The sequence below is a fragment of the Nematolebias whitei genome, chromosome 17, assembly GCF_014905685.2.
Source record: "Nematolebias whitei isolate Nwh7 chromosome 17, NemWhi1, whole genome shotgun sequence".
NCBI classification, from domain to species: Eukaryota; Metazoa; Chordata; class Actinopteri; order Cyprinodontiformes; family Rivulidae; genus Nematolebias; species Nematolebias whitei.
The window spans coordinates 27,202,486-27,229,011 of NC_056514.1; the positions used below are offsets into that span (position 1 = coordinate 27,202,486).

A 26,526-nucleotide genomic window follows, 5' to 3' on the forward strand; every position below is an offset into this window, starting at 1 on the left:
ATATATATATATATATATATATATATATATATGTATGTATGTATACATACATACATGTGTGTGTGTGTGTGTGTTTGAGAGACATGTATATAACTGCCCATCACAATAATCATCCTTCCTGTATTACCACCTCACCTTGGTGACCCCAGTTCCAGTAAAGCGAGCTTCAAGCAGTTCCTGTCTTCGCGGGTCCATGCTAATAGCTTGAGTATGACGTCCTTCCATCATCCCTAAAAAGAGGGGCAAAAACAGTGAGGAAAAAAAATATATACTTTAACAGTATTGTATTAGTATTTCACAAAAATCATGTAGGTTCTCAAGGTGTGGTACGAATAGCACTGGTAGTACTCAGGATTCCTCCAGTGGTACTTGAAAGACAGTCTAGTATTAATTAATTACAAGTAAAGAAACATGCTAATTAACCACTGAGCGCCTCCTCTTCACATTTCTCTCTTAGGCACTAATACAACACTAATTTTATTACCTCCATCAGTGGTAGGTGTCTGCTCCTGTCTGTATATATTGAACCTGGTTCTGTGGAACATTTCTTGTTATACGGAGTTTTTCCTCTCCACTGTCGCCCTCTATGCTCAGGAAGGAGACATCTTATAATTTAATGAACCAAACCGTATTGAATGCCTTGATTGAATTTCTGTAAGTAATTTGAATTAAAATTAAGAAGGGAATTGTTTTTCCAAAGTTTCCTTTAGTTTTTTTTTTTTATTTGTTCAAAGCTGGAAAATACTAAAAAGAAATCAAATAACCCTGTCATGATCACAACACCTGCCCAAAAAGAAAATATATAATTAGACAGTTTACCAGTCTCATTAAGTCATAGTGCTAACCCTAGCTAATTTGTTTCGTTTACCTCAGAGGTATTTTAACCTACATTTCAGCTATTTCACAGAAGTTACTTGATGCAACTAACAAGAGGCAGATGAGAAAAGAAAAGCAAAAGATGACCCACTTGTATCTTTAGTTCCAAACAATCTAACAAGCCACCAAAAGTCAATGTCATCGGTAGCTAAAATGATAATGGCTACTGTTTACAAGGTGAGTTACCCAAAACAAGCTAGCGTCAAGTTAAGGTCTCACCTGGAAAACCTTGAGCAGTTTTCACAACAACCACCCTCTCAGTCCGTGAAAAGATGCTGTCCGTTCATCCGGTGACAGCAAACTCCTTCACGGCTCCAAACATCTCAACTCACTTGTTCTGAATTGGGTTATCCATTTGTGTCGTCTCGAATTTAGGGTTGTTAGCTTAGCTAAATGCTAGCTCCACCCAGCAGCGCGGCTGTCTCGTGCCGGTGTCATCTGGACGGAAGGCCGCAATCCCCGGGGTTTCCTGGTCTGAGTCGGTGCCCCTGCGGGGGCAGGCGCGGAGCTGTCACTGCTCGGCGTCCTCCCTGACAAGTGCTGTCACTTTTCTGCCTCGCTCGATCTATATTTGCTCATTATCGAGCTCCTACAGCAGAGGAGGTCGCTGTGTTAAAGTCCATCCTTTATTTACCTGATGACAATAAATAAATAATCATAACATCGCGTCCTGGGGTCGCAAAAAGAGCACGGAGAATTTAAGCTGATATTTCTCAAGCAAGCTCTGGTAATGTCACCTCCCCAGATCCGCCCCGATCCAAAACAACAGCTGAGCCGAGAGAAAATACAAGTTCCCCGAGGCAGTTTTTTATTGCCTTTCAGAAAACATTTTTACGGATGTGTGAGAGAAAGAAATCTATAGTAATAACCACAAATAAAAACCCACTGAGACGTCTTTTCCTGACGTCTAAACGACGTCTTTTCCCGACGTCTAATCGATGTCTAGTTTGGACGTCTAAACAACGTATAGTTAAGACGTCGTGATGACGTCTTTTCCTGACGTCTAAACGACGTATAGATCGGACATGTTAATATAGACGTCTTTTCCACGTCAACTAACTATATTTATTATTTTAAATAGGCTCTTATTATATTTAACTTATTTTAGTCACTTAAAAATGCTGCTTCTATGCTATGCATATGAAAAGTACTGCGACTGAAGCTGGGGAAATAGTTCATTTGACCACCCATTGTGCAGCAGGAAACATGGTCCTAGAAATTAGAGTTTACAAATCACTCCTTAAATTTTTCATTTATCTTCTTCTTCTCATCAATAACAACACCCAAAAATATTATTTCATTAACTCTATGAATTTCACTACTGTCAATTTTAAATGAGACTTTGATAATTTTTTATTACTAAATATCATGTAGGTTTTTTTTATTTTTTATTTTTTCAAATTTTATGATAACTTATTAAGTTGGAATTAAGTTTGTATTTTTTTTTTTTTTACAAATTCTGCCCGTATCATCTCTAACGTTCAATATCTTCACCCGAATAAAAAACTGTGGTATCATCTGCAAATAAAACACACTTCAAAAGTCTCGACACATCAACCAGATCATTCACTTACAAAATAAACAACTTTGGTCCCAGCACAGAGCCCTGAGATACTCCACATCCATTCACACAAAATTCTGATCTTACATTGTTCACCTGTACAAATTGCCTCCAATTATTCAAATACCTGGATACCCACTGTAGTGCCATATTTATTCGGTTTTTCAAGGAGAATGGTGTGGTCAATAGTTTACTGTATACGGCTGTGGCTGAGTGGTTAAAGCAGTCGTCCTCCAATGCAAGAGTTGGGGGTTCGAATCACCAGCAGTCACATGCCGAAGTGTCCATGGTCAAGGCACTGAAGCCCTCATCGCCTCCGATGTGTGTCCCATCGATGTATGAATGTGATAAAGCTCTGATTAGTCTCTTTAGAATGATTTGTTCAATTAGCTTTGTAAAGCTAATAGAATGCTGTAAGAATGGGTAAATGAGGACACAGATTGTAGTGTAATTGTTCAGGTGCATTTTGGTGGATTTTAAGATGCTGTGATTGTTAAATATTTCCACCAGAGGTCACTGTTTTTGTGTTCCTGCACAAGGACCAGCAGTAAAACATGCGGTTGAATTCATGGGCGGATGTAGAAATTTTACAAAGGAGTGGCCAGATTGGACCAATATTTGTCCATATATCTTGGGGTGGCACACCATAACTAAAAAGCCTCCTGGACATCTCCCTTTAGAGTTCTTTTTTGGGAACATCCCTTCAATCTATCCATCCATTATCTTTACACGCTTCTTCCTTTGCGAGTTGTGGGGGCACCGCATCCAGCAGTCACTGTGCAAGAGGCAGGGGACACACTGGACAGGTCTGCAGTCCATCACAGGGACACATGGAGACAAACAAATATTCACACTCACACCTAGGGACAATTTAGTAACCAATCAGCCCAACATGCATGTTTTTGGTTTGTGGGAAGAAACCAGAGTACCTGGAGAAAACCTACGCGTGCACGGAGAGAACATGCAAATTCCTTCCAGAAAGGATCCTGACCGGGATTCGATCCAGCAACCTTCTCACTGAAAGGCAACACTGTGCCATCCTACTGAGAGTAAACCTGGAGCAGACTCTTGTTAAATATCCTCTTTGGCCTGGATACACCCTGGGATCCACCAGGAAGAGCTGGAGAGCGAAACAGTGGAGAGGGAAGTCTGGGTTTTCCTCCTGGGCCTTTTGTCCCCGTGAATCAACCACAGGTAAGTGGTAGAAGATGGACGGACAAACTACTTAGAAAATATGTATTTTTATTTTATGAAAAACAAACAAAAGCTGGGGCTCAAAAAGACAAGTCTGGCCAAGCAGTGTCAGGGGATGAGGGCACCAGTATTCTAGGGATGGGCCATTACTCCCAATGGCCCTCCCTTCGTGGTGCTCCTGGCTGAAGTCAAGGAGAAATAACTGAGTTTCAAGCTTCATAATTTATTAGCCTCATTTCTATGTAACTAAAAACTAAAAGTGTAACTAAAAGTGGCCTCTGCAGACTTCTGGACAAAGTTTTTTGCAATAGACTTGTTCAGTCTATTTATTCAGATATTTTTAATCAAAAATCGTACTGTAGGCCTCCGTCCATTATTGACAGGTTGTGGTAAATAACTTGTGCAAATAGAAGAAAACATTCCATCTCTGGTTTTCTGCGTATTTTTGTTGCAATTCTGGAAAGAAACTTGTGCCATTTACAAGGACAATCAATGATAGACAATCAGAAATATAGATGCTGGTCATAAAATTAGAATATCATGAAAAAGTTGATTTATTTCAATAAGTCCATTCAAAAAGCGAAACTTGTATATTCTATTCATTCATTACACAGACTGATATATTTCAAATGTTTATTTCTTTTTAGTTGATGATTATAACTGACAACTAATGAAAACCCCAAATTTACTAAAATTAGAACATTACTTAAGACCAACAAAAAAGGTTGAATCATGTCATCTGGACTTCGTTTTTTTTTGTTAAAAAGAAACGTTTCGCCCCTCATCCAAGAGGCTTCGTCAGTCTGAGGCCTAGCCATCTGGTATTACCCAGAAGCCACCCTGACTCTTGTGTTTCAAGCCTGCCTCAGATACCCCTGAAGTCTGGCCTTTTCACTAATGGTTTCAAAAACACAAAGTTTGTTTTCTCAGTTATCCAGGTATATAACAACAAAAAAGGTTGAATCTGTCAAAAAAAAAAACGAAGTCCAGATGATATGATTCAACCTTTTTTGTTGTTATATACCTGGATAACTGAGAAAACAAACTTTGTATTACTTAAGACCAATTAAAAAAAAAGATTTTTATAAATGTTGGTCAACTGAAAAGTATGAACATGAAAAGTATGAGCATGTGCAGCACTCAATACTTAGTTGAGGCTCCTTTTGCCTGGATTATTGCAACAATGCGGCGTGGCATGGAGTTGATCAGTCTGTGGCACTGCTCAGGTGTTACGATAGCCCAAATTGCTCTTATAGTGGCCTTCAGCTCTTCTGGCGTACCACATCTTAATCTTCACAATACCCCATCAACTTTCTGTGAGGTTAAGGTCAGGCAAGTTTGCTGGACAATTAAGAACAGGGATGGTCCTTAAACCAGGTACTGGTAGCTTTGGTACCAAGTCCTGTTGGAAGACTAAATCTGCATCTCTGTAAAGTTGGTCAGCAGCAGGAAGCAGGAAGTGCTCTAAAACTTCCTGGTAGATGGCTATGTTGACCTTGGACCTGAGAAAACACAGTGGACCAACACCAACAGATGACATGGCAGCCCAAACTATCACTGACTGTGGAAACTTGACACTGGACCTCAAGCAACATGGATTCTGTGTCTCTCCTCTCTTCCTCCAGACTCTGGGACCTTGATTTCCAAAGGAAATGCAAAATTTTATTTTCATCAGAGAACATAACTTTGGACCACTCTGCAGCAGTCCCAGGTTAGACGCTTCTGATCCTGTCTCTTGTTCAAGAGTGGCTCGACACAAGGAATGCGACAGCTGAAACCCACGTCTTGCATATGGCTGTGCATGGTGGTTCCTGAAGCACTGAGTCCAGCTGCAGTCTACTCTTTATGAATCTCCCCCACTGGAATGAGTTTTGCTTCACAATCCTCTCCAGGGTGCAGTTATCCCTATTGCTTGTACACTTTTTTCCTACCACATATTTTCCTTCCCTTCGCCTCTCTATTAATGTGCTTGGACACAGAGCTCTGTGAACAGCCAGCTTCTTTAGCAATGACCTTTTGTGTCGTGCCCTCCTTGTGCAAGATGTCAATGGTCGTCTTTTGGACAACTGTCAGTCAGCAGTCTTCCCCATGATTGTGTAGCCTGAACTAGACTGAGAGACCATTTATAGACCTTTGCAGGTGTTTTGAGTTAATTAGCCGATTAGAGTGTGGCACCAGGTGTCTTCAATATTGAACCATTTCACAATATTCTAATTTTCTGATATACTGAATTTGAGGTTTTCATTAGTTGTCAGTTATAATCATCAACATTAAAAGAAATAAACATTTGAAATATATCAGTCTGTGTGTAATGAATGAATATGCAAGTTTCACATTTTGAATGGAATTACGGAAATAAATCAACTTTTTCATGATATTCTAATTTTATGACCAGCACCTGTAAAAGTAATTGTTCACGTTTCAAAACATGTTAAATAGAAGCACATTGCATTGGAGAAAAAAATACTACAAGGACATCTAAAAACGTTAAGTCTGGTCTTCTGGACATTCAAAAAACAAAACAAACGAAATAAAAAGTAGAAACGTTTCGTCTTTCATCCGAAAGACTTCTTCAGTCTGAAGTGCTGTATTCAGCTCAGTCTTGTAAATATAATACAGCACCTACGACTGAAGAAGTCTTTCGGATGAAAGTCGAAACGTTTCTACTTTTTTGGTTCTGTTTTTTGAATGTCCAGAGGAACAGACTTAACTTTTTTAGATTTTTCTACCTGGATTATTGAGCATGCATCAGGATGCTACAAAGACAGTTTGCAATTGTTTGAATCAGTTTTGTACAAGATGTAACTTTTTATCTCGCTGCAATTTCAGTAAATTCCACAAACAGGAAATCCCAACGGCATGATCAGGAAATGAAGCTCATTTTTGTCCTTCAGTTCCCCCACTGTTCACTTATATTACCATATATATATATATATATATATATATATATATATATATATATATATATTTTACTATTTACTACAGTTGTATTGTTTTTTTTTCAAGACACCAATATTAAAAAGTGATTAAACCGCAGTACAGCAAGGCATTCAGTATGTTTGGGGTAAGCCAAGTCTTTATTCTGTCTGGAACACAAAATGGCTGCAAATCATTATAAACAATGACCTTAATTTAATCGTTAACCCTTATAAAATGTTGCTTTGGAATCATTTCTACATATGTACACAGGATTATTAATGTTTGGTGACAGTAGAAGTCTGCACATGATTTGCCGCTTTCTCCCAAAGGATGGCAAAAGTCCATAATTTTGTCCTCTACTCTTCATCTTTGTTCAGTAGCATCAGTCTTTTCCTCTGTATGTGATGTTTGTGAAGGTAGATGTGGCTCCTTTGTAAAGTGGATTGTGCCCCTGTTAATAATAATAATTAAAAAAAAAAACATGTCAATGTAAGGTTCACAAACACAAAACATTTTTGAAATAACTGACAAAATAAACAGGGCCACTCTACAATGAAAACTAATCATGTAAGTGTAAAATAAATAATTTATCTTGGTCGTGAACAGCACCAGTTTGTTTCTGAGACATTTCTTTTCATGGGTTTGAACATACATGTATGACTTGTGTTTTTCACTTCTGACATTATGTGAGTTTGGTGATTCATTGAGGTTTGAGACCTACAGGGTTTGGGTGTGTTTTGAAAACCACAAGACCTATTAGCAGCAGAGGCTGGCTAATTTAAACCCAGCCCTTCCGCTAGCTGTCTTTTGTTCTGCAGGGACTAACAGCACGCCATCAAATAATTAAAAAACGTTAAAAACTGGAGGAAAAGACTGCATGTGTGGCCCTTTATGTGGTGTGAAGACATGTCTACCTGTGTGTGTTCAAAAAGTAAACGGAAGGTTTCACAGGTATAAATGTCACAAGCTGTGACCGATATATGTTTAAACTGAATAAGTTTCACACTTGTATTTCTAAATACACAAATTCATAGTATATGTTGTGCTAGATTCACCCACCGTGTCCCACTTGGCCTGAGCTCGCTCTTCTTCAAATTTAGCAAACTCCCGTCTGTCGTGAATGGTAACCAGCAGTTTCCAGATCAGCAGAGCAGCCAGGCCGAGGAACAAGACGGCTCCAGCCACTGAGAGAAGGACCACCAAAATGTCTGGACCCTTGGGACAGTCTGGATGGAGGTTGGAAGAGATAAAGGTATGAGTGGAGTCGAAGGCACTGGAGATAAGCCAAAAGAAGTGAAAGTTCATAACTTTGTTTCCTCTCTGTGTCTTCCTCCTTGCAACTCATTCATCTGCTTAAAGCGTTACGACCCTTCAATGTGGGGTTTTGTGTGAAGGTTATAAACAATATCTTACCTGCTTTAGATATCTGAAAGCCTCAGTTAGAAACAGTTAGATTTTTATGTATGTTTGAAAGCAAAATTAGCAGCAGCTGGTGGTAGCATGGGCAGCACGGTGGCACAACTGGTAGAGCTGCTGCCTCTCAGTGAGCAGGTCCCTGGTTCAAATCCCGATCCAGAGGCCTTTCTGGGTGGAGTTTGTATGTTCTCTCCGTGCATGCGTGGGTTTTCTCCGGGTACTCCAATTTCCTCCCACAGACCAAAAACATGCATGTTAGGCTGATTGGTAACTCTAAATTGTCCCTAGGTGTGAGTGAGAGAGTGAATGGTTGTTTGTCTCTATGTGTTCCTGTGATGGACCTGCGACCCGTCCTGGGTGTACCCCGCCCCTCGCACAGTGATTGCTGGACATGGACACCGGCGACCCCCATGACACAAAATGAAAGAAGCGGGTAAAAAATAATGGGTGGATGGTTATAACTCCTTCATTTCTCAACATATCTTAGTCTAAAATTCTGCCATGAAAAGTGCTCGGTGATATGCATTTTTTCAAGGGATTCTAGGGTTAGGAGTTTGTGCCACTGAAACAAACAGTAATACCTGCAGATGAATCTCTTGATGCCTTGTAGCATGAATTACAGTTACTTTCTGCAGGTTATGTGGTCTATTTACGATATAAAATAGTTTAGGTTGTTCAAAATTCTTATCTCACTGATCTGCTGCAGCCATATGTTTCACAGCACTCTCTGAAGACAGTAGATCAGATGCTTCTATTGGGTCCAGGAAGCTGTTTTAAGCTCAGAGGTGAAAGGGCTTTCTCTGTTGCAGGTCCAAGATTGTGGAATGACTTATCACTGCATGTCAGACAGGCTCCCTCTCTCACTGTTTTAAAGTCTCACTTAAAAACTCACTTTTATTCCCTGGCTTTTGACACTGTGGTTTGTTTTAAACCTGTCTATTCTACAATGTTGCCATTTAATTATTATCTTCCATTTGGATCTATGTATTTTTTGCTGTTTGCTTTGCCTGTTTGTTTTGTTGTGCAGCTCTTTGGATGGCCTTGTTGCTGTTTTAAGTACTTTATGAATAAAGTGGTATGGTATGATATGGTATGTATGGTATGGTATGGTATGGTATGTATGGTATGGTATGGTATGGTATGGTATGGTATGGTAAAATTTATGAACATTTTGTTATACTCTCAAAATTAGAGGAAGGGCTACAGTGGAAAACCCCAACATCGTAGAGCTAGCTACAGCTTTCCAATAACTCATTGTGGTCTGGAAAAATCAAATAAGAATCAGATTTGTCAAGTTTCAAAACTGACCCACATCAACATAAAAACATTCCTGTGGAAGTACTCGTGACTTGTTGCACTGACCTCTGTCATTTTCCCCATGATTAGTTGTTCTGGAAACTGGCTCTAAAAGTATCCACCCAAAATTTTCCCAGGTCTTCAAGTGGGGAAGCAAAAAGAGGCAAATGATACTGGATGATTTTTGTTTCATGCTAACACCCTAGTCAAATAATTCCTTGCATGTTTCAAAAAAAGCAACAAAAAAAAAAAATACAGGTAAATACTTTGTAACTCAACATTGACATTAGCTCACTGATTTGTTTAGGTCTCTAGTCCCAGGCGTAAATGGATGTTTTCCAAACTGACGCTGCGTCGCAAGATTTAAGGACATGCAGTGAGGCAGACAGAAGCAAGAATATTCCCAAAATCTTATTATCACCTCTTGATTCCGCTAAGTTTTGTTTATGTCGGATGATATATTATTTATGTGTTTGGGTTTGTCTGTAGCATCATTAATGTTTTAAAGTGAATTAGTTGCATAATCTGTAGGGCAAAACAGAACAAATAACTATCTTACAAGCTTTTCATTGGATGTTACAGATTTTCTTTAAGAGCACAAAATTCAGCTTTTAATATAATAATTAATATCGGGAGATTTCACAAAATACGTTATGGAATGTGTTGAAGAAGACTATCAGCTACTACCACACCAAATATTAGCTGTCCATTTCTGTGTTGGCTCGTGTGAATTAGCTCCGTTGGCCATTAATTGAGACGACAAAAGTTAATCAGTTGTACATGAACATCCAATTAATAATGTCTGAATTTCATTGAAATCTTTCCCATAGTTTGTTTAATGAGATATTTTGCTAACGCTACACAGATGGACACACACGCAGCTGTGAGCAACAATTTTATGGCTTCTCGCAGATGATAATAAATTTCTTTAAAGAGAAACAAATAAGAAAGGAGCTGAAATATTTTACAATGTTCTGAACCTGACCTAGAGAACAAAAGTGAAAATAGTTCATAAATAATTTACTACAAGTAGTGGTGGTAACAGCTAACCAGAAAGTTAGCTCCGCTAATCCATATTTTGCTAACCAAAAAAATTTGCTTTGCTAACGCTAAACCGCCAACCGCTCAGACCACTGTCAGTCAGTCTGCATCACGCCTTCATCGCCTTCCAGTTGAAGCTGCGTTGACCAATCACGTCTTGTCACGTGTACACGTAAGCCAATAGCGTGCCTAACAGGACTCTTTAAGACACGCTCACAACAAACAGGAAGAAGTTTGTGAATTTTGTTAGCGGACTTAAAGTTGGCAAAACTTTATTTAGCAGAAGCTAATCCAGCTAACAGTTTCCAAATTTAGTGATAAATACTAATCTGCTTATCCAAAAATTGGTTCCTATTAGCTGTTAGTGGATTAGTGAAACTGCGCCCACCACTGGCTAAAAGTGATCGTTTTCACATGGCATTCAGTTCTTTGCAAGTATTATTGGTGGAGAAATTACTCAAACACCGTACTTAAGTAAAAGTACAAATAAACAGACAAAAATGTACTCTAGTAAAAGTAGAAGTAACACATTCATGTTTTTACTTAAGTAAAAGTAAATAAGTACTTGCTTTTAAAAATGTTAAAGTATCAAAAGTACTTGCTGAATGTATTACCTAATGCAATAGTCTACAATATTATAAAGTGTGCCTACTGTATGTATATTTTCTGTAATACATTAATAGTGTTGAGACATTTTAATGAACAATGCTGCAGGTAATACATGTTTTTATTGTGTTTACTCTGTGACACAGTTCACACCTGGACTTGTGATTCTGTGCGTCAGAATTTCAGGATGACCTGCAGAGTTAAATACCATTGATCAAAATAAGAAAGAGGAATGATTATACCTTTAAAAGTTTTTATTTAACACAAAGTAAAACCAATGTGTCATTTTAACTGCAGTTAACACATTTAAGTAAAAGTTGTCTGCCTGAACAAAAGGAGCATTAGACACAACTAACAAAGGAATAGGTAGGCTCTGATCATTTCAACTCCAGTTTGTCATCAACTCTAGTTAAAATACTGTCTAAACCTTGTAATGGGTCAATAGTGAATAATATTTTGACTTCCTGACACCATTTTCAAAACTTGGACCCGAGTGTCGAGTCATTTGGAGACATCTCTTGTCTCCTAACATCCATGAACTGACACATTTTAATATTGCATCAAAAATTTCTTGTTCAAGTTCAGAAGAAGTCGGTTTTCAAAGTTTTTTTGAGTCCAGTCTGGCTCTTTTGGGAGAGAGAATCTGTCCTGCTGTACTGAACAGTCTTTCAATAGTCTTTCAATAGTTTTTCAATAATCTTTCAATAAGACCTTTGGTGGCACGTATCTTCTGGCTGACTCTCCTTGGTGGAATCATTCTGGGTGTGTTAGCGATGCTGCAGATGCGTCCATCTCAATGACGTATATACTAGAATATACGTCATTGGCCCAGCTCTTTTCGAAGGCGGGTCTAACTTTACCTGCCCACTTTGTAGCGATTCAATGGACCAATTCCCCTCTCTAGTCATTGGTTACGTTCAAATTAACGAACAAATTTTAAAATTGCAACGTGAATGTAACTTGTAACAACACATAGAAATGTAGTGTAGCAGAAAGTACATATACTTAATGTAAAATGTGGTGGAGTAAAAGTCGAAAGTACCCACGTTTAACTCTACTTAAGTAAAGTACAGGTAGATGAAAAATGTACTTTATTACAGTAACAAATTACTTGTACTTAGTTACATCCCACCACTGTTAAGTATTTAAACTTTAAATTAGAGTTTTATCAATTAAATAAGATTTTTCCATTTTATAAACAGCGTTAAAGCTGTATTTTCATCCAGCTGTGAGCTTTTAATTATATTTGCCATCTGCTCTGTCTGTGTGTGTTGTTTGTCACACTGTGCAGTTTAATACACCTACCCACTCAGTGTGTAGCTTCAAGCAAATTCAGTTTAAATGTAGATATCTCCGGTTAGTCGTAACCTAAAAAGACAAACGGCGTGAACTTTTACAGCCGACATCAAAGCCTCTTCCTCTCGCCACCATTTTTACTCGGCTTCGTTTCCGACTCTTCAGCCAATCCTCCTCTTTGATCCTGCACCCCATGCTATAGTTGTGCTTTAGAATTATTTTTGCGGCCTAATTCATTAATCCAGTCAATAAATTTTGCCTTCTTTTGCTTAACTTGGTTTTCTCTTTGTTCTTATCTTGATATTTTTTTCTTGACTGTGTGGAGTCAGCAGGTTCCAAGAGGAGCAGGGCTGCTGTTTACGGCCCTCTATCACACGGCAGGGTGCGCCTGTGATCAAGAAAAATTATTCTCTGTGTCTAAATTAAACGCACACGCTCAGTAAAGGTGTCGTCCAAAGGATAGACTTTCTCAGCGGGTAATGATGGTCATTAAAGGCTGTTTTACTGCACGCTCTCTTTGTTTGGCTCCTTAATGAGCAGATGAAAAGCCGACAGCTGGAGAGAGGGTGAAGAAAAATACAAAGCAAGAAAATCTGCTGAAACTTAACACTGGACGGTACATAAGAAGCTGGAGAAATACCCAGGGTTGAAATATGAAATAGAGGAGTTGTAGAAGGTTAAAGCTTCATTACTTTCATTTGTGTTGCCTAAAGAGTGCATTATAATCACACACAGTCCCAGTTAAGAAACATGGCGATGGATTCAGTTTTTGTATGTGTAGAATGCAAGGTGTGTGTTAGGTGTGTGTGTTGTTCTCACCTGGCTCTTTGACAACAAACAGGATGGATTTGCCACTGACATCCTCATAGTACTGGAAATACTCCACACAGTCGTTTTCATCTTTGTAGGAGCAGTTCACAGCGTTCGTGTAATGGAGCTCTGTGCGAAAAATATTAAGAAGTAATATTTTTATTATAACATATTCATCCCTAGTGTTTTCTTTAGCATCAGTATGTTTCCTCACTGACTATTCTGTTCCTCAGTCCTGCCCCTCCCACTTACACCTGTTCCTTGTATTAATAAATCTCAGCTGTTATCACTCGCCTCATCAGCCCCTGCCTATTTAATTCTCTTAGTCCTCACTGTTCGTCAGTCAGTCATTGTGGTTAGATGCCCTGTCTGGTTCTCCTCCGTGGTCCTCATGGTTTTTTCTCTTGCCTTGGATTTTGCAGCTATGCCAGCCTTTTGATTCATTTTTATTGAATCTTTATTCTTTTTATCGAGTTTTCATGCCAGTCTGCATCTGTAAGTCCTACCACAGCTGCTGCTGCTTCAACTACAACTACAACTACTATTACAACTACTACTACTACTACTAAAACTACTACTACTACTACTACTACTACTACTACTATGCTGCAACAAAGTGCTGCACATATAAAATCAAGAACATTTAAACACATAAAAGAATAAAACGGTTAAAACAGTGATGCTAAACAACTAAACCGTGATGATTAAATAAACAGACAACTTTTCAAATCCTTTAAAAAAGTCTGCTCCATGCAGTTTACTTTAGTACACATTTTTAGATTTTAGCTAATGTTTTTCTAATTTAAGGTTTTAACTTGATTGCTAAAGTGGCTTTTAGCTAATGTTTGGCTAATTTTATTTTCAGTTTTACTAGTTTGAAGTTTCAATAGTTTACTTAATTCACTTTTAGCATTTATTGTACTATTCAGCTTTTCTTTTTACTCAGTTTAGCTTCTGTTGCTTTTTTTGTTGTTGCTAATTTTAGCTTTTAGCTGCTGTTGGCTAATTTTGTTTTCCGGCAAATGTTTAGCTAATTTTTACTTTTAGCTATCGTGTTGCCAGTTTTAGATTTCAGCAACTGTTTTGCTAATTTTAGCTTTGTGCTATTGTTATTTTAGTATTTAGCTTTTTTTACGCAAACTTTACCTTTAGCTTCTGTTTTGTTTATATTAGATTTTAGTTGCTGTTTTGCTAATTTTGTTGCTGGTTTGTTTCGATTGCTTTAACTTTAACAATTCAGTTTCAGCTTCTTATAAGGCGACGGTATCTCTATTTTCACAGTGTGAGTACTAGTTAACTGCAACTATCGGTAGTTAACTCACTAATCCAAGTAGCCACTTTAAACTACTAAAAGCAGCTGCTAACACTTAAGGACGTGTTTTTATTTTTTCTTACCTAGTTCATCCACAAGCACAATCTCATCCTTGCAAATCCGACTGCAGGTGTTGTCCTCGTACAGCTTGCCTCTCTTGAAGTGTTTACACTCCACACACTCCCTGCCAGAACAAACAAACAAACAAACATAAACACAATCAGTTCAAATGGGACTTTGGTCCACTGGAAATCAAACTCCACATCGCTGTGGGTCTATCTGCATACTCACTTCTTCATGGTGCAGGCATCTGGACAGGTGGGGCACTTGTCACACGTGGCCCCATAGGCCCCCGGCTGTGTGCACTCACAAACCCCGCAGACACATTGGCCCCTCCCGCTGCACAGCAGACCCAAGTTGGACATGCAGGTATCGGTGCGTCTGGAGCAGTTACAGTTCTCCCCCTGCCAGTCAGGGGCACACTGGCAGAAACCACAGTCACAAACGCCATGACCTGAGCAGGAAAGGAAGGCAGCATGAGCTTCACCTTACAAACTCTTCTACGGAGGTATAGCTTCAGTGTCTCCATCCATGTGTACTCAAGGTTATCAACAATTAACATCTTGCCTGTTGTATGTAGATTGTTATTTTAATTACATCATTTTTAAGAAACAGCAAACCTGCTTGGCAAGCTAAAGGCTAATTTGAGCTGGGCCAAGAAAAAAAAAAAAGAGCATTGCTGCCTTCTTAACAAAACAACTAGGCCTGTCACGATAACAAATTTTGCTGGGCGATTAATTGTCTCAGAAATTATTGCGATAAGCGATAATATTGTTTGAAATTTGTCAAAAATTAGTAATTATTGTTAAATTTAAGAAGAAATGTTTGTTAATTTGTTTTGTATGTAGTACCTTTTTTCAACCACTGGATGGCAGTATAAGACTGTTTGAATTGAAGGATGGATAGTGAGGGAGCAAACAGTACGTCTATTTAAGAAAAATGGGTAGGAGGCCCCTTGACGTGACCTGGGCTGTCTCTCGTTCCTGTTTATCAGTTCTCAAAATGGCAAATGCTCAGTGTGATTTGAGCTCTTTAGCATAGCATTTGTCACACAAAGCTTTTAATTTAAAAAAATCAATGAACAAGTTCTCAGCTTCTTTTTGCAGAGAAAAACAACTTTTTACATGAAAGCACAGGTTTCAACCATAAATTCTGGAGCTTTGACAAGACGGAGGTTTTTTCCCAAGGCTGGCCTGTTAGCTTAGCTCGTAGCTTAGCTTCTCAGCTTAGCTGCTTTTAACGATCAAAAAACGCGATTTTGGATGGTTAAAACAGATTTTATAAAAAGAAGAGAAAGGGAGGGGTCAGTTAAGAGTTGAGCAGTGTCTTCAGTAGAAAGAGAGAGACTCGAAGAAACGATAAAGCCGATAAACGAAAACGAGGTCGATAATTTTCAATTATCATGCGATTAATTGATTTATTGTTTATCAAGACAGGCCTAAAAACTACAATTTAAAAAGTTTGTTCATGCAAACATTGTTTTATAACACTTTGCATCACTGTCAGTTTTGTTTTGCATAATTTACAAACAATTATGTGGGGGGTTTTTGCAAGTGCAAAAAGTGGCGACAGCAACTAGCTGTATCACTTTTGGTTGATTATTTTTATTTATTTGTAATTGATGCCTAAAACAAGACAGACATGAAAACAATCAAGTTAGCCAAAGGCTAATGGGGGAGTCCCTTGTTGGCATCTGGGGGTGTAAAATAAACATGAATAAAAAAGAAAATCCAAGTTGCATAAAAACAGTATAGATAGATACATACAGTAAAACATCTCAAAACATAATAGCCACAAAACTGACACAGTCTGGGGAATTTCCAGCAGTAAATTACAATATTTCTGCAAGAATAACCATGTAATGTGAAACTATCATTAAAGTAAAGGTTAAAAAAATAACAGCATTAACCGCTTTGAAATTTTAGAGCCTGGATTTGTTTTAAAACAGCAACAGTCTATTATGGCCTTGGCCCCCCTTGGACTAACCATTTATTAGCTCATCATTTTTGGTAAAAATTAAACTACTTTTCCAAACTGAGGCTATCTACAACAGGTAAGATATTAATTGTCTACATAACCTTCTGACAGAATTCCACTGCAAAGATGCAAACTACCTCTTTAAGTGGAGCTGAATTACTTAAACCTGCCTTTTTCTTGTAGTTTGGTGAGATTCTTCTATAGTTTCTCATGCTCTCTACCTTTGGACACTTACATATTCACTATGGAAAGACATTTTAAAACCATCTAAAGTCTAAATTTCTTGACTTGAAAATGCTAAGTCAAACTGATGGACATTAAAACCTATTCTATTGTGTAGCTATTGTGTCTGCAGCATTTTTTTTTATGTTTATCTGCATGATTCAGCACATATGTGGGTAAATATGCAAAAATTATCGGCTTGTTGTTAATCCCTGTATCCTTGCATGCATCTGAGCACCAGTACAAAAAACACTGCGGTCTACTGCTGCAGCAAAACAATGGCCAGATAAACAATGACACGGGAAGCTGTTTAGCACAGTCATGACTGAAGAGATTTTCTGTGAACAAATTTGTCATTACCATGTGACCACAGCACCGCTAGCTTTTAATTAAAGCGTTATGTGGAGGAGAGAAGAATGGTCCCGACACCGAGTTTGGTATTTGTGGACAAACGTTAAACCTTGTTCTGCAGAGACAAACTCCCAATGCTCTCCCCCATGGCCCTTCTCTGACCAAACATGGAGTTATTTTTAGCCTCATTACGCCCCACTCGCCAATGAGTAAGCAGAGAGGCATTTTCATGTTACTCCACGGACTTTGGGGAGTAAAGTGAAAACATTTCTGTGCGAGTGTACTGAAGGAGTGATAAATGAGACCTGATGATGTAATGACGCATTAAGCTGAAGCTTGTACCAAAGCTTTGCATTAAACATTTTTTTCTTTTGTTCTCTGTCTTTACATCTCCTGCTTTAATCCTTACTACAGAACTTTGGCATTCAGGAAAATCCTTTGTTCATATTCATATTGTTTCATTACATTCATATGGATGGAGTCTGGAGCTGATTAGTTTAATCAAGAAAGTTTGGGGGAAACAGGGGAAGCAGCATTCTAAAGCACACGACTATTATAAGTTTAAAATGTCCCCTAGCTTCAGAACAAATTAAGAGAATCAGAATCAACTTTACTGTCATTGCACAGTTAAGCACAGCGAAAATACATTTCAGTGCAGCCATCCAACAAGGGTAGACAGAAGTGCACGGAGGCTGCAGCTTCGTTGTGAAGCACTGTCCTTATAGCTTAGATAAGTAAAGGGAAGAAAAACATGAGGAAAGAAGGTATTAACAAAAGATCTTTCACACTGTGCCCTTGACACACAGGGCACAGTGTAAGGTAGCAAAAAACTACCTCAGCACAAAAATAAGCAACATAGACATAAAACATTTTCTGAGCCAAAGGCGGTGAGATTGTCCGTGAACACTGCCAGAAAGTTCCATAGTCCTGATAAAGATGGCACAGTGTCTATCAGCCGGCTCAGCTCTGACAAGGGTCCACAGATGTTCTCGGGGGGGGGGGGGCAGAGCTTTATTATTTAAATATCTTCCAGGAGCAATCTGAGATAAGTTGGCCTATCCAAGGCCAAGTGGGGAAGAAGTCAGTTTCAGATAAACAACTATCGTTTTGGGCAGGCCGACTCTACTGATTTCATGTCTGCCTTCGTAGTTTCTGCTGGTACACCCAATGGTGAATCCAAAACAGCTAGATTTGTGGTCATTCTGTCGGTTCATGCTTATAGCCTTCTACAAGGTTGATTCTTTCATGCCAGCAAGTTCTAGGAGCCGCAAGTGGCCTGCTATTCTCAGAAATTGCGTCCAGCTTACGGTTTAGCTTGCAGAGCATCTGAGTCTGAGCACTCGAAGCACGGTGCAATCCTTCACATAAGGCAGATGGCCTCACCATTGCCAAAACTGCTGCCGACATCTTCCTAATTTGTCGATATCCCAGGTACCCGCCGATTCCAAAAAGCAGAAACCCTGTTATCATGAAACCAATTATGCATGCGTCTTCTACGTCCTCAACGGACAATTCAGACAGGCACGTCATTTTCCATTCACCCCAGGAATCCATGATATCTCTGGCTGCGTGTGTCCCTTCAGGGCATGAAGGTTCTCCTTCACCCTGTCTTTTTGTGGAGAACATTTTATCAGGTGCGTTAAGAGACCAGCTGTCCAGATCCATAATTTACGGTTCGGAAGATGTGTAAAGAGAGGCTCTGCGACTGATTCACAGGACAAGCGCAAAAGCAGGAGGTAGGCAGGCGAGTGAAAATAAAGTGTCCGTCTTCATCAAGAGCAAGTCAGAGAAATAATAATAATAATATTGCTCTATAAGTATGTTAAAGAAGAAAACTGGACTTTGTTTTAATTGGGGACTACCATTAGAAAAGTTTAAAATGACACCAAAGCTAAAACAAAAAATGGCTATAATTCGGTCATTTTTAGAAATATTGAGCGCAAATCTGTAGTGGTAGTAGCCAAGAGCAATCCCCACACATAACCTAGACGCTAATAAAAATTTCAAGATGGCCACCAAAGCTCATACAAAAAAAGCAAGGGCTTAGTCATTTTTAGACAAAGTTAGCTAAATTTGGTGTAGTGGGGTGGCTGTGAGAAATTCCCATAACGCCCCTGTACACGTGTGATCCTCATTCCTTATCATTAACTGTTGGCACCAGACCATTTTTTGTCTGTTAGCAAAATAGCCTATCAATAAATGGAGCAAATCCAATGATGCTTTCAGAAAGAAATCATTGAGTGTTCATCTAAAACTCAGTCATGTTTGGGCTCGTTCTGATTCAAGATGGTTGCCGTAGTAACCGTAAAATAAAAAAAGAAGTTATAACTGTATTATTTGGTGTGGCAGTCGCTTTCATAACCCTTGAATAATACTGTGACAGGTCTTTGTCCCTAACAGCTTCAGTACAAGCTGTTAGGGACAAAGACTGTTAGCAAAATATCTGAAGAATCACTTGATAGATTTTAATGAAATTTGGAAAGTGATCATTGGATGCACATCCAATTAAGTTCTGGACTCATCATGACTCAAGATGAAAAAAATAAATAAATACACCAAGTGGCAAGTGTCAGAGGAATTTATGTAAAGGTTATGGATGTTTATGAGTAACTAATGTTAAATTAATGTTGAAGTGTGTGAATGTGTGAGGTCAGAGATAGCTGGCAGACCGAGGTCTCCAGTGACTGTCTGATAAGCATTATAAAAAACACTTCCTGCCTCACTGTCCAGTGCAGCTTCTCACTGACGAGGCTCTAAGCATGTAACTTTATACATCTGTGAAAAGTCTTATCGTGACCGTCTACCCTTGCATGTAAAGACCAATTAAAAATCTTCTTGTATTCCCAGAGTGGCTTATTTGAGTAAAAACATGATGAAAGGATATTTATGTATGCAACAGCAAGCCCCTTAAAAATTTCTACAGGTGTTTTTTCTAGTTCTAATACCTTTCAATAAAATACCTTTATAATACCTAATTTAATACCTTTCCAAATGTATAATGGAAATTTTGATTATTTTTGTTTTGTTTTGTTTGAGTGCACCATTACCCCAAGTTGACACAAGAAAAATATAACGTTAATATTGTTAAAACTGCTCTTATTAGCAACAGTTTTAATGAAGATTAGAAGTTTTAAAGCAAACACTGAAAACAGATGAAAGTAAAGCCAAGTTTATGGAGTCAGTACGTGACATAAAAAAAAAATCAGTCAAAATGAACTTGTTTCGCTTAATGCAGTTTATAATCCGGTGCACCTTATAGTCCGAAAAATACGGTACTCCAAATGCTCACCTTCATATTAATTGCTCATTTCATATACAGGATGTACAGTACGGTGCAAAGTTTTAGATCACCCTAAATTAATTCCTATGTTGATTCCAAAGAGTAAAACTTTATTTTTATATTTAGAAGCTTTTTTTTTTTTCAGTTCTTCTCCAGGCTTGCTGAAAATCTTTTACAATTTTCATTGAATTTTGGCAGCTTTTTCACACATTTTACATCCGATTCTTGAACCTGGCCGTCACAGCAAATGGTATTGTGAAGCATTTAGCGCTCTATGTGTTGTGAATGACTCTCAGCTACTACCACACCAAATTTGAGCTCAGTGCCTGTTAAATTAACTTGTGCTGGCCATCATGAACGGTGCTGGCTCTAAATGTAGATGTCCACCCAGTGATTATTTTCCAGGGACTTTTGATCAAGGTTTATGGATGTTTTTATTTTTTTTACAACTATGGCTGATCATGTTAACTGCCCATGAACCATGTGTTTGAGTTAGAGTTATTTTCTCTCTCAGAGAACGAGGAGCTGATTTGATCCTGCATGTACAGCTGGGTGGCCGATGTCATCAGTGTCTGCGTCTGAGCCGAGAGCTGATACGTGTATAAAAAACATTTCTTGCACACTGTCCGTGGCAGACTCTCATGGCTGGGCTCCATGCGTGTAGAACTTCTATACATCTGTGTAACCTGTTGAGAAAGTCTGCCCTTGCAAGTAAAACCTAGTTGTGTCCTCGAGCGTGGCTTCTCTGAGTTCGTAAGTAAGATGAACAGAGGATACTTTTATCCAACATTTACTTCCTAAAAGCATCACCACAGGTGATATTTGAGCAATAACAAGCAGGTGACAACAGAATGGATACGTGACTAAAACATTTCACAGTCATCCTGTTATTTTCCTCAAGTGAGTCAAGAAAACTAAAGTTGTTAATTCCTAACAAACCCAAACTCGTTCCCAGAATTTAAAGTTTAGAGCAGCAGCACCAAAACGGGGTCTCTGCCATCGACTCCGCTGTAATACAAAGAGTTTGGCTCAGCTAACACAAAACATAGAAGCTGAGTGTGACGCTCACACAGCGGCACGTGTTTATTGTGAAAGGAGCCCATGTTCTGTGCAGATGGGAGAGTTGTTACTGTGCGTAATTCTTCCCAGATGGGGTGGGTGGCAAGTCAGCATGGTTTAAAGGACCGCCAGCCTCAACGCTACTGTAAACACATCCAATGAAACTCCACCGTTGTTACACTCAGTGTGCACTACAGTCAGCAGGGCATTTATTCTCTTTCACCACTCATTTGTACAAATATAACTACGTAGGTCAGTGATATAAACTAAAGACAGTAATCTATAATACAGTTCAGAAGCTGGAACTTGTCCAGTGAGTCTGATATTAGGCTAACATGATTCATGGATCTTTTATCTTAAGTGGGTTTTATTTCTGTCAAATACTGTTTTTACAGTAGTTTAAGCGTTTAGATGATACTAGGTTGAAATTAAAGGTCTTGAATAATACATATCTCAGATCTCTTTTCATTCCAGAGTGTTAAAGATAAGCTTATGTTGAAATATGACAGATCTGTTTTGGTCACGACGTGAGATATTGTAAGACATCTTGCTCATAGTAGATGTTGAGGATGACTCTCGGCCACTGCAACACAACATTTTCGCTCAATATCTGTAAAATTGGCAAAGTTGTGTATAATTTTGTGTTTACTAGGGTCAGTTGGCTGCGGTGGCCATCTTGATATGGGTTGACTCCAATTGATGACTTTATTTCTTTAAATAAATGTTTATTAATATAATCAAGCCAGAGTTTCTGACTCTGACTATCTTATGATGAGAAATTACAAAGTTGTTAGCTGGTCAAACGTAATCACTCTCAGCTACTACCACACCTAATTTTACCTCATTATCTATATAAGTGACTAAATTATAACTGTTTTTGTGCAGGTTAATGCTGATTAACGGTGTTGGCCAGCCTAAATTGAATTAGCTGAAAACATTATTCGGTTGTAGATGTGCATCTAACAATGAATTTATAAACGTTTTCTGAAAATCCATCTAATGGTTCATGAGATATTTTGTTAACAGACAAATATGACTGACCAACAGTTAATGACAATGTTTTAAGCAGAGGTCTTGCATAATGAGTAGAACTTGTAGTATGTGTTGTGAATGACTCTTGGCTACAACTAGACCAAATTTTATCACAATAGTTGCACAACTAATTGAATCATAGACATTTTTGTGTTTTCCAAGGTCAGTTGGCTGCGGTGGCAATCTTTTATTGGGTTGACTTAAAAAGTTTTTCAATTCTGAATGTATATCCAATTACTGTTTTTTGAACGTTTAATTAAAATCTACCCCAATGGTTCATGAGATATTTTGCAAACAGACAGACAGAGTCAACTCCAGCAGCGTAGGCTCCTATAGTTGAACTGGAAAGTTCAAGAAACCTGAAGCTTCAGCTCCTGAAGCCTTACCTGAGCACAGCTCTCCTTTGTAGCGCAGGCAGTTGAAGTCATCGCACTCACACAGCTTCCCCCAGACTTTCCCGAAGTCGCTGCTGTGGCACACACACTGTCCGCACACACAGTCGCCACGGCCGCTGCAGATGGCGGATTGAGGTCCCCCAGGTCCTGCGGGTCCACTGCAGCGGTCCTGCTCCGTGGGGTTATAGTCGCCCTCTGCACACTCGCAGTACGGGCCCAGCCGGCCCGGATGGCACAGACAGATGCCACACTCGAAGGTGCCGTTGCCGTGGCTGCATTTCGGGCTGTTGGGCTGGGTTTTGGCCTGGCACTTGCAGTCACACTCAAAGGTGACGGTAATCGAGAGGGAGTCCTTGAAGCCCACTGGTTTGATGATGAAGGTCTTTTTCTTTTGTTTGGGGCAACCGCGAGCACGCGCCTCCACACTGAACGAGACCTGAAGGAGAGGAATCAGGATGAGAGGAGCTTTTAGTGTCTGCAGAAAGATTTACATTTATTTAATAGCTGCTCATTTTTCATCATCATCATCAGAGGAAGCATTTCCCCAAAACGTAAAGAATGTCTGTAATTTACAGCTGCACAAAGTTAAAGAGATTGTTCAGTCAGCGTTGCCCCCATATCTGGTAAATGTCCAAAAGTGGGCAGTTACCACATCTGGAGAGAGATCCAAATATGGAAAAAACAAGAGGAGTCGAGGCAGAGAGGAAGAAATGTGTGCAGGCCAGAAAATCTCCTCTAGTCTGAAGAAAAAGCAAAAGAGAGACTCAAAGAGAGTGAAATGTTAAAGGGAGCAAAAATAAGTCAAACATCTGAAAAAGGACAAAAAATCTCATCTATTAGGGACAAAGCCGACAAGAATGTTGGTCTAAATCTTCCACCATCAGCTGTTTGACACATGGAAACAGGAAAAGCAGCAAAAAGGGAAATGGAACAATAAAGCAGACATGTTTTCCAACAATGCAAAAGAAAAAGTCGGACAAAACTTAACTGACATATTTATTACAGATATTTTCAGCTACAAAGATTACAGTTATTTTCAAGTTGGTAAAAAGTAGATAAAACTCAATAATTTTTTTTTAAATTTTACTTTTCAAGACTCGTCCAAGAAATATGAAATTCTCTAAAACCACAAGGAAGCATCCTCCTAAGATGCAAACACCTTCCCCCTCATCACTAAAACACTGAAAGATTAAGTTTTTTTATTTTATTTTAATTTTTTTTACAAGATTAGTGTTTTTATCTGGACATGAGTCAAATCTGAGTAAAACCTGAGAAAAGAATTTTAAATAACCAAGACAAAAGTTGTTTGCTACACTTATTTCTGTGATTTTTCTCGCCTGCTTACGGTAAACTAGCCTTGTGTCTGTGGCTCCAGGTCTCGCAGGACTCACCGTGTCTCCTACTTTGAGGCCGGAGCAGGACTTGAGGCCTGGGATGAGCTCTCCGTTCAGGCAGGTGGCATTAAAGGACAAAGACAGCTCCTCTGGGACACCTAGAAGCTCCAGCTCCACCTTGGATCTAATTTTCTAAACATACAAACATCACAACACCACTTCAAAAACAGGTTATTCTTCTAATCACGACTCCTTAAGGTATTCTTGACAGATCTAAGTTCATACATATGAAACTGTGTGTCTTTGGATCGTGTTTGTTACGCACAAGTCACAAGTTTGTAACTATTTTATTTTGATTGGTTACAGTAGGTGGAACGGTTGCTCAGAGGTAAATCTGCCGCCTCTCAGCAAGGAGGTCGACGGATCAAATCCTGGCCGGGACCTTTCAGGGTGCAGTTTGCATGTTCTTTCCGTGCACGCGTGGGTTTTCTCCTAGTGCTCCAGTTTCCTCCCACAAACCAAAAACATGCATGTTAGGCTGATTGGTAACTCTGAATTGTCCCTAGGTGTGAGTGAGAGAGTGAATGGTTGTTTGTCTCATTTGTCTCTATGTGTCCCTGTGATGGAATGGAGACCTGTCCAGGGTGTCCTCCGCCTCTCGCACACTGACTGCTGAATATGGACACTAGTGACCCCCCACAACCCGAAAAGGAAGAAGCAGCTTAAGATGATGGATGGATGGATGGATGGATGAATTATAGCACCAATGTTGTGAAACAGCTAGTACAAAGTATACAGAAGTAGTTTGTTTGCTACAAACGTAGAGAAATACATTTAAAAAAAAAAGGAGGAAACAATAGTAAATCAGTGTTCACACAAAGAGCTGACACACAAACATTTGGTTAATTTTACACTCGGTGGTATTTCTGCAGAGCTTCTGTCTCAGTTCTCCTGACTCAGAAGTTCTGAGTGTGTCAACAAGCATGTGTCATCTCCTAAAACACTGTCTCGCCAAGTGCGTGTGTGCGTGTGTGTGTGTGTGTGTGTGTGTGTGTGTGTGTGTGTGTGTGTGTGTGTGTGTGTGTGTGTGTGTGTGTGTGTGGAGGTGTTGTAGCACTCACAGCGTAGGCCTTCAGTATTAGCTGAATAACATTTCCGGAATCGTTGGACAGTGTTCCCACTGTGGTGCCAGGAATCAGTTCACTGTAGTTCTGCAGGAAACAAAACAAAAAGAAAAGAATAAAACTCAACAGAATCGATAAAATCCTAATTATTTAATGTATTTAAATCAATGATTATTAATATAACCATGACAGAGTTTCAGACGATCATCTGTTAATTGGTCAAACGCTAAAAATGTTGTTTTGTGTGAGATCATGCAGCGTCACAAAATGTTGCACTCAAGAGTATTTGTTGTGTATCACTCCCAGCTACTACCACAACAAATTTAAGCTGTTTCTGTATAATTCACTGGGTTATATGGGTTTTTGTGCTGGCTAATGCTGATTAACTGTTTAGGCCATCTTAAATTGGATTGACATCAAAATGTATTAAGTTGTAAATGTACATCAATTTATCATTTATTTTGAGTTTCATTAGAATACAAGGAATAAACTCTCGAGGATTGTTAGGATGTGCAGCAAAACATCTGACATAGTCCTACACAACCTCACTGACCTACACAAGTCGAGGTCAGCGAACAAGACCAGGCTGATTCTGGCAGATCCTGATCACCCACTCCATGGTGAGTTCAGGTTGCTTCCATCTATACGCAGGTATCTACAGCCCAGATGTAGAACAGACAGACTGAAAAACTCATTCATCCCTGGAGTGATCAGGCTCCTCATTGAACACTGATGACTTCCGTATTGTTATTTTATTGTCTTAATGTCTTATGTAGTATGGATGTTTTACATCTCTACTGACTGTGAAACTAATTGCCCCTCGGGGATAATAAAGATACTTGAACTTGAATCCATCCAGTGGTTCATGAGATATTTTGCTTACAGACAGAGTTAATACTTCATGACAAAGTTTTAATGACATTTTAAAGATTTGTTCAACTTGCACTGAACTAAATGGCTCTATGTAAATTTTGCACCATAAAAATCACATTTATTTGCCATTTCAGCATTTTTTTTTAAGTCTTTGTCATTGCATCATCCAACAGACGTCTGTGTAGCAGCAACATTTGATGCACTCCACCACCTAAAAGATTTTTAATGATCCTGAAAACAGGTGCCGGTTTGGTACAAGGCCTGTTTTATTCAGACATCTGTGGAAGGAAAGCTTAACACAACCTTGTCATATTTAGTGAAGCACTGCTTCACTTAGCGATGGAGAACCTCATATTATTTGTAAATTTACATTGAGACCAACAGCAACTCTGATCATGATTATTTGTATAACAAAAAAGGTTGAATCATGTCATCTGGACTTCGTTTTTTTGTTAAAAAGAAACGTTTCGCCCCTCATCCAAGAGGCTTCGT

General features: G+C 39.0%; 2 protein-coding genes across 2 annotated transcripts in view; both read right to left on the bottom strand.

Moving 5' to 3' along the window:
• The window catches only part of LOC119423637 (serine/threonine-protein kinase tousled-like 2), a 10,824-nt gene extending 9,423 nt beyond the window's left edge, over positions 1–1,401 (bottom strand). The window contains exons 1-2 of the mRNA XM_037691042.1: positions 1,209–1,401; positions 136–230 (exon numbers count right to left, since the gene is read on the bottom strand). Coding sequence (XP_037546970.1) covers positions 136–228 — 93 coding nt within the window. The 5' untranslated portion in view covers positions 229–230; positions 1,209–1,401. The remainder of the gene's footprint in view (positions 1–135; positions 231–1,208) is intronic.
• A 5,466-nt stretch (positions 1,402–6,867) lies between these two features.
• LOC119423638 (integrin beta-3) overlaps positions 6,868–26,526 on the bottom strand; it is a 30,560-nt gene continuing 10,901 nt past the window's right edge. Inside the window, exons 8-15 of the mRNA XM_037691043.1 lie at positions 25,159–25,248; positions 24,095–24,229; positions 22,695–23,139; positions 14,619–14,841; positions 14,411–14,511; positions 13,025–13,144; positions 7,610–7,776; positions 6,868–7,001 (exon numbers count right to left, since the gene is read on the bottom strand). Coding sequence (XP_037546971.1) covers positions 6,933–7,001; positions 7,610–7,776; positions 13,025–13,144; positions 14,411–14,511; positions 14,619–14,841; positions 22,695–23,139; positions 24,095–24,229; positions 25,159–25,248 — 1,350 coding nt within the window. The 3' untranslated portion in view covers positions 6,868–6,932. The remainder of the gene's footprint in view (positions 7,002–7,609; positions 7,777–13,024; positions 13,145–14,410; positions 14,512–14,618; positions 14,842–22,694; positions 23,140–24,094; positions 24,230–25,158; positions 25,249–26,526) is intronic.